Genomic DNA, 13,573 nt, shown 5'->3' on the forward strand with positions numbered 1-13,573 from the left:
AAATAATGTTAATTTCCTGTTAATGAACTGTGCCATATGGACTTTTTTTCAGAGTTTTATCTTAGTATGATAGAATAGGAAAGGAACTGGAAAAGGACAATGCTTGAATCTCCCCAAAGGCTACCTAGAATTTCAGATGGTGGACTTTTTTTTGAAGGCTCTCTGGTTGATATGTTGGGAATAAAAAATGTTTAACTGAGAGTAGAATGTAAGAGAAGGGGTTTTACTTCCATCCTCAATTACTGTAATTATGAAGGCCTTGAATGGTGTTTAGTGTAAGATTTTAAAGTGTAAACAATATGTGTGATTCTATTATGAGGTATGGACTTGGTGACTGGGTCAAGAAGGGAGCAACCTAACAATAAAACAAACTAACCACATCTCTGTGGACTTTTAAAATAGAATGATTTGAAGCAATTTGTCTGTATAGGAGTTGACCAGCTTGAGAATTAAACTCAGAAGTGGGAGAAGAATAAGATCCTTGAAAGAGAGTCACTTAAATCCTAAAGGACCCATAATAAAAATGCTTCTCACATTCAGAGAAAGAACTGATGAGCTCTGAGTGCAGATTGAAGCATAATTTTTTCACTTTATTTTTCTTGTTGTTGTTTTTTTTTGTGGGGGGCAGGAAAGGGATTTTATATGCATTTTCTTTTTTAATATGGCTAATATAGAAATAGATTTTTCATGATTTCACAGGCATAATTGATATTATATTGCTTGCTCCTTCAAGGAGGATAGAAGGATAGGAAAGAGGGAAAACATTTGTAACTCAAAATGTAAAAATAAATTTTTTAAGAATATTGAAAATGTTGAAATATATAATTGGGAAATATTTCAAGAAATAAATTTTTAAAATTTTAAATTGAATTCATTTTTTCTTGAAGCAAGGAGGTTTTCTTCCCCTCCCATATTGACTTAACCATGTTATCTAAGACACTGGACCAGTAGGAGCAGAGAGGTAAACTGAGGACAAACATACAAAGAGCCAGTCAGTCAAAGAAGGAGGCAACTTCAAGAAGCCTGACCCTTCATGGCAGAAAATTATGCCAGCTGTGGGCTAAAGAAAAGGCTTCTATTACCAGGATTTGTTAGTTACCTTTTTACCATATATGTTTCCTACATGTATAATCACTACAATTGTACTGTAGGTTCTGCTCATTCTTTCCACAGATGTACTATGAACTCTATGTGGGGGGGAAATATTTTTCCAACTGTTGTTCTTGCCTTGCTATTAAAGCAAATGCCTTTGCTAAGATTAAATTTAGTCTACTAGGTGATTGCTTATGACAATACCTTTGGGAGTTCAGGACCTAAAGTGTTAGAAATGTAGCCCAAAACAGTTATTCCTTGAACCTGGGATAGCAGCCACATTCTGGGAATCCAACTCTTTGAGTGTGAAAGTGAAGCAGAAGAGTAGCTTTTGTATGTGTTCATGGCCCATTCAGGTCTTGCTATATCTCCTCTCCTACTCTCTCTCTTACCACTTCATGTAAATAACTCCCAATTATAGATGTCTACCCCTATTATGCCCTCATTAAGTATTTCTGATTTCCTATTAGATAACCTCCACTTGTATGTACTACTGATATCTCAAACTTAATGTGTACAAAACTGAACTTTTGGTTTTTCCTTGAAACCTGTAAATTCTCTACTTCTATTAATAGTAACTGTTGCCTACAGATTTCCAGGATTCTTTCCTTCCTTCCCAAATGTGTTCAATGTCTGGCTTTCTTCCCAAATTCCTGCCAGGGGACTTCAGTATACATATTGATTTTTTAAACTCCCAGTTTCTCAACTTAGTAGTTTCCCATGACCTGCTCCTTCACTCCACCACATCTACATACAGATATAGTCATATCTTGGATCTTGCCATTGTCTATAAGTATTCCACATCCATTTTCATGAACTCTGAAGTTCTTTTATCTGATCATAATCTCTTATCATTCTACCTTTCCCTCTACTTTGCAATAAATACTCTTTTTCTTCATCCTTCCTAGGACTACCTCAAACACCTTCATGTTTTAGTTCTTTTTCAGGTCATTAACTTGACACTAGCTACACTCTCTTTCCCTTCTCCATCTTGACCCTTAGAGAACCAGTTCAACTCTACATGGTACCCTTTTCTTGTTTCCCTTTCCCTTGGTGCCCATTGAAGATCTTGCCCCTGCCAAACATCAGCTTTGCATATTTTATGTTTGTCCAACCTTTGGCTGCTTTTGCTCCTACTTGCATGCTGCTGAAAGGAGCTGAAGGAAATCATGAAACCATGTTGATTGGGTCCACTATGAATTTATGTTATATAATCTCAACTGGGCCCTTATTATAGCAAGGCAAATCTTTTTATACTCTCCTAATACATTCACTATCTCCCTTAGCATAGTGGTATTTCCAAACCCTTTTATCTCTTCTCAAAATTTCTGTGGTTTCCTTTCCCCTCCCCATCAGCTGAGAATTTTGCCTCATATTCCACTGAAAGAATTGAGTCTCTTTGCCAAGTTTCATCTTCCCCACTTTCTCATTTCACATCACTCATATGCCTCTGCCATTATCTTCTTCACTTTTACTTTACACGAATCAGTAGCTTTTTAAGTTGCCAAGGCAAATGAAGATTTTCACAAGTGATCCCATTTCATCCCTTCTTCTCTAGCAGTTGCCCCTTCTATCATCTCCACAAGTTCAATAATGTTCAGTTGCTCCCTTTGTACTAGCTACTACTTCACTACTGTGCAGGTGGAAAATTTGCCACACCAGAGCTACATTCCCAGCATCCTTTTAAGATACGTCCTCATTTGACGCACAGGGGCTTGGGAGATAAATTTGGCTGAGACCCACGCTGTGGGGCTCTTTTTTGGGAGCTTTTGTGCTTTGCTTTGGTAAAGTGCTACAGATGTGAGTTTTTGGCTCTCTTTGCTTTGCTCACTTTACTGAAAAAATCCTTTTCCTTTTCTTTTCCTCCTCTTTTTGTTTATTATTAAATTATATATATATATATATATATATATATATATATTAAAAACACTAGGAGTATTTGCTCATTTTTTTCTCCTAATCTACTGCCTACAAACTTGCCTATGTCTCCACCAGCCTCAAAAAATCCTAGTCCTTCCCTACCAGCAAGTCAACTGACTCCTTATATATTTCCTATCCCTGTGATTCTAAACCCCACAGTTGTTAATGTATGAATCTCATTCCCCATCCCCAGCTGCTCACTTCTTTCCTATTTATACCTCAACCTAAGCCCCTCCAATGTCTCACTTAGAATTTTGAGGATACTGTCCTTCCTCCCTTGGTGGGTTCAGTGCTTGGCTCTCTCCTCCCCAATGTCTGCTCTCAGAGCAGGAGATTTCAACATATATTTTGATATTTTGACCTCATAGTTCCTCAATTGACAGATTTCCAAGACTGATCCTCCTTTACCCCACACCACACCCATATACATATTCCAGATCTAGCCAATACCTACAAGTGTGCCCTCTGGAATGCCTGCTCTATTGTTAACCAAATTCCTTTTATCTTAACCAACTTATTACTTAGAAACTAGTATATGCTATATATTATATAGATATCAATACATCTCAGGGGATGAGCAGACATCTCCTAGATTGTTGTGATTTTCTTGCCAATCACTTTGTTCCATGGGTACAAAAAATATTAAAATTAAATTATCAAAATTATATTCTTAGCATGTTAATAATTAATCCCATTAAACTACCTCAAATCCAAGCAGAACATGAAATCTTTGGTTGCATATTAATATTCAATACTAAATACTTAAAATGTCCTCCATTTGACTTACTTGAATATCTTCCTCAGAACTGATCATTATGTCATTGTTCTCATGGAGTTTTGAAACTTTCTGGCCTACTGTAAAGGCAGTGACCATCTGTGATTTCATAGGAGGCTTCAAGAGAGAGATGAGCTCAACCCATCGTTGGAACAGAATATCTTGTTTATGTGAGGGGGCACAGAGCTGAAGGTAGTAGGCACGTCCACTCACCAGCTTTACTTTGAGGCACATTTTCGGAGCATCATGAACAGAAATAGTCACAAACTGCAAGGGGAAAACCCTGCAAACAAACTCAAAAATGATATGATCTGTAAACCTAATAATACTTTACATTTGTATAATCTTTTATACTTTCATTCTCAAAAATCTTTTTGTTGATTTTTTCTATATTACTTTAATATCAGACTATATCCTTCCCCTATTCCAAAGAGCCATGTCTAGTAAAAAAGATTTAAAAATAAAGATGAAATGAAAAGTTCAGCCAAATCAACCAACATATCTGGGAGTATATGCAAAATTCCACTCCCACAATACCCTATGATGGGAAAGAAGTTCTTAAAAAAAAAAAGAGGGCAAAGGCCTCAACTCTTCTCTGTGTGTAGGTAGGGCAAAGGGGAAAAGGAGTAAGTTGATAACTGAGAGGTCAAAATATCAATATCTATGTAAAAGTTTCCTACTAGGAGAACAGGAGTCAGGGAGGAGAGAGATGACCAATAAAATAAGCAGTAGGCAGAAAAATACTTTCATGTAGTACATATGTTCTTCAATAGATCAATGACATCAATGCCTTCAGGCTCCAAGACTTTTGGCTTTTCCTCCCTTGTATGTTTCCCTGCCAGGTTTTACTATGTGCCTTTTTTCTCTCCAAATGTTACTGAATGAATCTGTGGGAAGAGCACAGCCCAAGTTTTTAAGAGTAAAAATTGTATTATAAGTGACTGAATGTGTAAATAGAAATATATTGGTAGATGCTTAAGAGCTAGATTGGTGAGGAGTGAATCACCTTATTAGAGTTAAACTGAAAGAATTTAAATGTAGCCCTGTGGTAATGATTTATTTCTTTCTAGACCTACCAGAGAGAAGTGAATGAGCCATCCTAGAAAAAAGTAATGGTCCATATACCCTAGGAGATGAAGGATTGACATTGCTGGGGTATATGTAAAAAGACTACTTCAGCCACCCATATACTGTGGTATATTGTGAGGTGGTGACCCTGCTATGGTCATTACACACGGATCAATTAACATAATGCCAGCCAAATACATAAGCCTTGGAAGAATGCAAAAAAAAAAAAAAAAAAAAAGAGTATTAGATCTCAGAATAGTGGATCTCAGAAACTATCAGTGTCCAGCAGCCTATAAGCATGACCTATAGAGGCAGTACTGAAGAATAGTGTATTTGTGTGTAGACCACCAAACTTTGAATAAAAAAACTAAAACAGACTAGTATACCATGTCAGGATTTCCTAGAGTATATTAGGTGGCCATAGGCTTAAGTGTTATGTAGTGAATGCTGCCAGATTCCAATGTTGAGGAAGTGGAGGGGTGGGTTGGAGCCAAGATGGTGGCTTAGTAGCAGGGACCACTCTGAGAATCCTTCCAAACCAATCTTTAAAAAGCTCCTCAAAACAACAGGAATCATGGGGGCACCTGGGTGGCTCAGTGGATTGAGAGTTAGGCCTAGAGACGGGAGATTGCATTTGGTTTTTTCCTATGTATTTAGCAGGTAAATGCTAAAGTATTTTATACTCACTGTAGTTATTTTAAATATAATTTTTCTTCTGATCTCTTTCTGCTAGGTTTTGTTGGTAAAATATAAAAATGCTTATGTGAGTTTATTTTATATTTTATATCCTACAACTTTGCTAAAGTTGTTAATTATTTCAATTCAGTTTTTAGTTGAATTTCTATGGTTTTCTAAATAAACCATTATATTATCTGAAAAAATTCACAATGTTGTCTCCTTTTTGTCTATGTTTATTCCTTTAATGCCTTTTCCTTGTCTTATTGCTATAGCTAGTATTTCTAGAACAAGACTGGATAGTAATAGTGATAATGAACATTTCATTCTTGTTTCACTTCTGATCTTATTGGAAAAACTTCTAAACTGTCCTCATTACAGATAATGCTTGCTCTTTGTTTTAGTTGGATAACTATTTTAAGGAAAGCTCCATTTATTCCTAAGCTTTCCAGAATTTTTTTTAGTGGAAATAGATATATTTTGCCAAAAGCTTTTTCTGTATCTATTGAAATAATAATATAATTTTGGTTGTTTTTGCTATTAATATACTTATGTTTTTTAGTTTTCTAACTACTGAATAAGCCCTGCATTCCTAAAATAAATCCAGCCTGATCATACTATATGATCTTTGTGATATATTACTATAATCTCTTTTTTAAAATTTCTTACCTTCTATCTTAGAATTGATAGATGCTAAGTATCAGTTCCAAGGTAGAAAAGCAATAAGGTTTGGGCAATGGGGACTAAGTGACTTGCCCAGGTTTACATAGCTAGGAAGTTTCTGAGACCAAATTTGAACCCAGGACCTATTGTCTGTAAGGCTTTTAATCTTTACTTAAAAAACTTTTTATTGAATGGCATTTTTTTTTTTGCATCATGGTCAGTAAAAGATGTATTTAACATTTCTGCTTTTCTGCATTTGTAAGGTTTTTATGCCCTAATGCATGGTTAGTTTTTGCAAAGACTCTATTCTCATTCATTATTCTCTAGCAGTCTATCATATCTACCTTTTCTAAAATTCTGTTCATCTCCTTAAGTTATTTCTTGGTTTTATGATTATATTTATATGAGAGAGGTAAACTGAGACCCTACACCCACCCAGTATTATAGTTATACTCTTTCATCCTATAATTCATTTAACTTTTCACTTAAGAATTTAGATACTATATATCATTTGGTTTGATATTAATATTAACTCATTGTCTGGTAACTTTTAGCAAAATATACTTTTCTCTCCTTTAATTAGGTTTGTTTTTGCTTTTCCTTTGTGTGAAATCAGATGCTACCCCCGCCTTTTTTACTTCAGCTGTAATAGATTTTGCTCCAGACCCTTATTTTAGCTCTGTGTGTTTCTTTTTGTTTGAAATGTTTCTTATAAACAATGTATTGTTGGATTCTGGTTTCTAGTCCATTCAGCTATCTTCATTTGTTTTATAGATGATCTCATCTCATTCACATTCATAGTTATAATTGTTGTTTAATTTCCTCTCATTTTTTATATTAATTTTTCTCTTTTTTTCCTCCTTTAAGAGTCTATTTTACGGGGACAGCTGGGTAGCTCAGTGGATTGAGAGTCAGGCCTAGAGATGGGAGGTCCTAGGTTCAAATCCAACCTCAGACACTTCCCAGCTGTGTGACCCTGGGCAAGTCACTTGACCCCCATTGCCCACCCTTACCACTCTTCCACCTAGGAGCCAATACATAGAAGTTAAGGGTTTAAAAAAATAAAGATAAAAATAAGTCTATTTTACTTCTGACTAATGCTTCTCTTACTCTACTCTCTTTTATTCTTCCCTTTTAACCTTTAGCATTTTTCCTTTCTATTTGCCAATTGAGTAAGATGTATTTCTGCAACCAACTATAGGTATGCATTTTTGTCTCCTTAAACCAGTTCAGAACCAAGTCTTCAGACAGAAGAAATGGACTTAGGATGGAGAAAGAGACAAACACTTTTGGACATGGCCACTGTGTGAATCTATTTTATTTGTGTTAAAAGCACTCCCACCAATTTGTGTTTTGAATTTAGAAGAAGAAAAAATCAGTGAAGTGGTGGGGTTAGTAATAGTGATGTCTTAAGGGACATTGTAATATTTTAAACCCACTAAAGGGAACAGAAGGAAGTTCACATAGGAGCATGACAAACAAATGTTTTGAAATGAAGGTATAAAATTATACTTTAAGTATTTACTTTATATTCTTAAAGCAACTGGCGTGAAGTAGAGTTCATGGTTTCATATAGAGTCCAATTTTTTGTTTGTATATTTTGCTTTATATGGAATGGAAATGCTCTTTATGTTGTTTAATTCCAGTAATAAAAGTTCTTTAAAAAACTGTTCAGATTAGTATGAAGTTCAAATGTCATCCACTCCATGCTCACCATCTTCTCTGTTGTATAAACTACTACTTGTGCAAACCATCTATGTGAGATAATTTTCACCATTGTTCCTCCCTTTCCTCTCCTCTCCTGGAGTATTCCTCTTTCCCACCTATTCCAGGCATGCAAATATAATAGAATATCACCCTGGCCCACTGTCTAATTGGAGTTCCTCTAAGATCTCTTGTTAATAAAATTCTTTTTTTTAAAAAATTATTTTAAATTTATTCATTTATTTATTAAATATTTTCCCATGTTTACCTGATTCATTTTCTTTCCTTCCCCTCTTCCCTTCCCCCTCTCAGAGTCAATAATCAATTCCACTAGATTGTACAAATGTAATCACTTGATACCTATTTCCATATTATTTATTTTTGCTACAGAGCAAGCTTTGAAATCCAAAACCCCTAATTGTATACCCATATATACGAGTGACAAGTGATAAATCATATGTTTTTCTTTTGTGTTTCTACTCCCATTGTCTTGCTCTCAATGTTGATAGCATTCTTTCTCATAAATCCTTCAGGAGTGTCCTGGATTATTGCATTGCTACTAGTAGTAAAGTCTATTACATTGGATTGCTCCACAATGTTTCACTTTCTGTGAACAATGTTCTTTCTCTTGGTTCTGCTCATTTCACTCTGCATCAGTTCACTGAGGTTTTCCCAGTTTCATATAGAAATCCTCCAGATCATCATTTCTTAGAGCACAATACTACTCCATCACCATCATATACCACAATTTTTTCAGCCATGTAATAAAGTTCTGAGAGGTTATGTGTATTGTATCATTTAAGAATATAAACAATTTAACCTTATATTATGATAAGAAACCTTAGGATTTCTTTTTCTTGTGTATAATTTTATGCTTCTCTTGACTCATTATTTGTATGTTGAATTTTCTACTCAGCTCTGGTTTTTTTCACTTAAGTGCTTGAAAATCCTCTATTTCATTAAAAATCTATTTTTCTCCTCTAGAATTATACTCAGTTTTTGCAGGGTAAATTAATTAATTGTAAACCTAGGTCCTTTCCCCTCAGGAATAACATTCTAAGCTCTCCATTTCTTTATGTTGATAGCTGCTAAATCTTGTATCATTCTGACTATGGCTCCATAATTTTTGAACTATTTCTGTCTGGCTGCTTTTAAGTATTTTCTTCTTGACTTGGGAACTCTGGAATTTGGCTATAATATTTCATTTTGGTATCTCAGGAGGTCACCAGTAGATTCTTTCAATTTTTACTTTGCCCTCTGGTTCTATGATGTCTATGGGGTTTTCCTTTTACTTGCTTGAGTAATATTGTCTGCCCTGTGCTTTAGGAATATCATTTTACAAGCTGAATAGAGGATAGATTGGGGTGGGGAGAGACTTTAGGCAGACAAACCCACCATAAGTGTATTACAATAGTTTAAGTATGAGGTAATGAGTGATTGATGTGGTGGCAGTGTTGGAAAGAGGGGAAAATTTGAGAGACATTGCAAAGGTGAAATCAATAGGCCTTGGCAACAATTTGGACATGGTGGTTGGGGGAAATGTGTGGCTAGAGAGGCAGTGAGAGAAAGGAAGGAATTGAGTATGATTCCTAGGTTGCAAGTTTGAAGATTGAGAGAATGGTGTTGTCCGTGATGGTCATAAGGAAAATGAGAGGAGGGAAGAGTTTAGGGGAAAAGATAATGAATTCTGTTTCAGACACACTGAGTTTAAGATGTTAGGATGTATCTTTTCATTTGTCATCCTCTGCTTTCTATCCCATTTTTCTCTAAAGATTTATTTAACCACACCCTTTTATAACAAATCATTTACTTTTTTTTAGCTTAGAAGCAAAATGATGGCCTTCAGGTCCGTATAATCCCTTTCTCTTCTGTTTTATGTAGTTTATATCAAATGAAAAACTACCACAAAGAAAACAATCACAAGAACCTAGTTCCCCCAGATAAGAAAATTCCTAACATTCATGCTGAGGTTTGGCTCTCTGCCCTAATTTAAATTTATGTTTATCTCTAACTCCTGACCTTTTAATGTTTGAGGCAAAAATACAAGGGATAATACAAGAAATGTTTAGGTCAAAAGAAGCAGAATATATGACAGTGTCTATTACTAGACTGGCACTTGGAGAAAAAGCAGACATTTCCTCTGTCTTTGAAGAGGTGAAAATAAGTAGTAGCTTCAGTCTCAAATTTTTGCTCTGAGATGCCTTTTGGAACTTGAAAGTTCTTCTTAACTTCTTCCTTCTTGACCATAGCTCAGCTCACTTTTCACCTCCTCTTGGTTGTTCCACTTGTGTATTGTCTTTTTGTCACAGATTCACTCATTAACTCATTCATTCACTCATTGTCACAGTTCAGCTCATTAAATTCTGGATAGATCAAGGGATACTCTTATTCCTCTACTTTCTCTTCAGCTCTTAAAAGTCTTTCCTCTTTACTCTTAGCATATACATTTTTAAAAAACCCTTACCTTCTTTCCCCAATTGATAAATGGGCAAGAGACATGAATAGGCAATTTTCAGGTAAAGAAATCAAAAGTATCAATAAGCACATGAGAAAGTGTTCCAAATCTCTAATAATTAGAGAAATGCAAATCAAAACAACTCTGAGGTATCACCTCACACCTAGCAGATTGGCTAAAATGAAAGAAGGGGAGAGTAATGAATGTTGGAGGGGATGTGGCAAAATTGGGACATTAATGCATTGCTGGTGGAGCTGTGAACTGATCCAGCCATTCTGGCTGGCAATATGGAATCATGCTCAAAGGGCTATAAAAGAATGCCTTCCCTTTGATCCAGCCATACCAATGCTGGGTTTGTACCCCAAAGAGATCATAGATAAACAGACTTGTACGAAAATATTCATAGCTGCGCTTTTTGTGGTGGCAACAAATTGGAAAAGGAGGGTATGTCCTTCAATTGGGGAATGGCTGAACAAACTGTGGTATATGCGGGTGATGGAATACTATTGTGCTAAAAGGAATAATAAACTGGAGAAGTTCCAGGCAAACTGGAGAGACCTCCGGGAACTGATGCAGAGCGAAAGGAGCAGAGCCAGAAGAACTCTATACACAGAGACTGATATACTGTGGTAAAATTGAATGTAATGGACCTCTGTACCAGCAGCAATACAATGACCCAGGACAATTCTGAGGGATTTATGGTAAAGATGCTACCCACATTCAGAGGAAGGACTGCAGGAGAGGAAACATATAAGAAAAACAACTGCTTGAACGCATGGGTCGGGGTGGACATGATTGAGGGTGTGGACTCGAAACTACCACACCAATGCAACCACCAACAATTTGGAAATTGGTCTTGATCAAGGACACATGACAAAACTAGTGGAAATGCGCATCGGCCATGGGTGGGGAGGGGTGCGGGGGGGGGGGGGTTGAAGGGGAAAGGTGGAGCATGAATCATGTAACCATGTTAAAAATGAATATTAATAAATGTTAAAAAAAAAAAAACCCTTACCTTCTGTCTTAGAATCAATACTATGTATAAGTTCCAAGGCAGAAAAATGGCAAGGCTTAGGCAATGAGGGTTAAGTGAATTGCCCAAGGTCACACAGCTAGGTAGTGTCTCCGGCCAGATTTGAACCTAAGACTTCCCATCTTTAGGCCTGGCTCTCAATCCACTGAGCTATACCCAGCTGCCCCTTTCTCTTACTCTGTCGTACAGATTATATGTGTCCCTTTAAGAATTCCCAGGCATGACTTCAATCCACCTTCTGCTTCCAAGAATGAGATAATCTCAAATATCAATCAGGACTGAGCATTCCTCTGAACCTCAAAACTCAGCATGCTAGGCAGTTCTGAAATTCCTATTATATACTGTGTGCAAAGTTGCAAAAATGTGGACTGATAACAATTGACTAATGTTGGGACCATTGCTCAAGGGGATGCCGCCTGACAGAGATGGATAGCTATGACTTCATCTATGATCAGCCAGGGAACACTCCTGTGGATGCAGATGCCTTGTCCCAAAGGCCATAGGATATTGAAGCTAGGATGGAGTAAGCCAATGACATTTAGGTGATTCTCTGTGTGTGCTAAGTACTAAAGATATACTGATGTGAGCCCAAAGGAGGGTTCAAGGAGTGAAAATTAAATTGAATACGGTTACAAACCAGGGGTCTGAGCAAATGATAGTATGGCTAGGAATTTGACACTTCCACCAAAGAGGCATAAACATAAAGTTTGGTTTATTGGGCCAGCCTTCTTTGTTGTCCATGGATGGCTTAGATCTCTGATGGCCAATGGATGAGTGGCTTGAGGAGCCGATGCAAGTTGAGAGGCAATAAAGTTAAAGGATTCAACTTCCCATATCTTGAGGGTACCTTGCCATTGACATAATGGCGGAGGTTGGACCACTGAACTGGACATGTTGCGTATTTAGAGAACATAAGCTCTAGATTATTTTTGGAACTTGTCTACATTGACTTTCTATATATGGAAGAAGAGCATAGGGACATACACCATATATTAGTGGTATATTATAGGGCAGCTAAGTGAAACAGTGATGAGAGTACTGGCTCAGGAGTCAGGGAGACCTGAGTTCAAATCTGGCTGTTGTGGTCTTGGGTGAGTTACTCAATCTTATTTGCCTCCGTTTCCTCACCTGTAAAATGAGATGGACTCTTTTTGTAGTGGCAAAGAATTGGAAATTGAGAGGATTTCCATCGTTGAACAAATTGTGGTAGGTGTTGGTAATGGAATACTATTGTGCTATAACAAATTTTTACTGGCTCCCCCATCCTCATTTCTGACTCCTGTCTTCCTTGGCTGCCTGGTTTGATTTGCATGTTCTGTTAAGATTGTAAACTCCTTGTAGGGACTATCTTTTATTTCACTTTGTGTCCCCCACCCCTGTGCCTGCCATAGTGCTTAATAAATGCTCATTAATGGATTGAATTAGATCTACTTTCTTACTTTTATTCCCACAAGAGACTTTATCTTTTGTCTCTATGCTTTTGCAAAAGCTAACTTTCTATCTAGAATGAAATCTGTCCTCACTTCTACCTATTAGAATTGTTAGTTTTGGGACAGTTAGGTAGCTCAGGAGATAGAGCTCCAGTCCTAGGTTGGGGGAGTCTTGGGTTCAAATTTGACCTTGAATACTTTTTTAGCTGTGTGACCCTGGGCAAATCACTTAACTCCCATTGCCTATTCTTTACCACTCTTGTAACTTAGAAAAGATACTTGAATTAATTCTAAGACAGAAGTTAAGAATTAAAAAAAGAAAAAGAAAGTAATTACTAGTTTCCTTCAAATCTCAGCTCAAGCACCACCTTCTACTAGAAGCCTTTCCTAATTATGGTGATATTTTGGTTTTTATGTAGGAAAGCCTGGACGGTATTCTTTTGATAGCTGCCAAGAACTTAATGAATGCCCCAAACTTGCTCTAACTTTTGTGCCCTGGCTTTGGCATTGTAGGTAGTATGTGTGTGTGTGTGTGGGGGAGGGGGTTGCTCAGCTTGTGTTTTAGTGAGAGCTATTTCACCCCCTTATAGCATGGAAATGCCCCTAATCCCACGTACCTTCAATGTTGTGCCCTGTTGTGGGGTCCCTTTGTTCGTCTGGATTTGTTTTTTATATCCTCTTGAGGAGTCCTATCTATGTGGGTTAGGAGAGGTTAAGCACGCTGCTTCTAATCTGCCACCATCTTAACCCAGAAGCCC

General features: G+C 36.9%; 1 protein-coding gene across 1 annotated transcript in view; it reads right to left on the bottom strand.

Moving 5' to 3' along the window:
- FAM71D (family with sequence similarity 71 member D) overlaps positions 1 to 13,573 on the bottom strand; it is a 41,108-nt gene that overhangs the window by 12,156 nt on the left and 15,379 nt on the right. The window contains exon 3 of the mRNA XM_044662000.1: positions 3,800 to 4,070. Within this exon, the coding sequence (XP_044517935.1) occupies positions 3,800 to 4,070 (271 nt within the window). The remainder of the gene's footprint in view (positions 1 to 3,799; positions 4,071 to 13,573) is intronic.

Source organism: Gracilinanus agilis, chromosome 2, assembly GCF_016433145.1.
Source record: "Gracilinanus agilis isolate LMUSP501 chromosome 2, AgileGrace, whole genome shotgun sequence".
NCBI lineage: Eukaryota > Metazoa > Chordata > Mammalia > Didelphimorphia > Didelphidae > Gracilinanus > Gracilinanus agilis.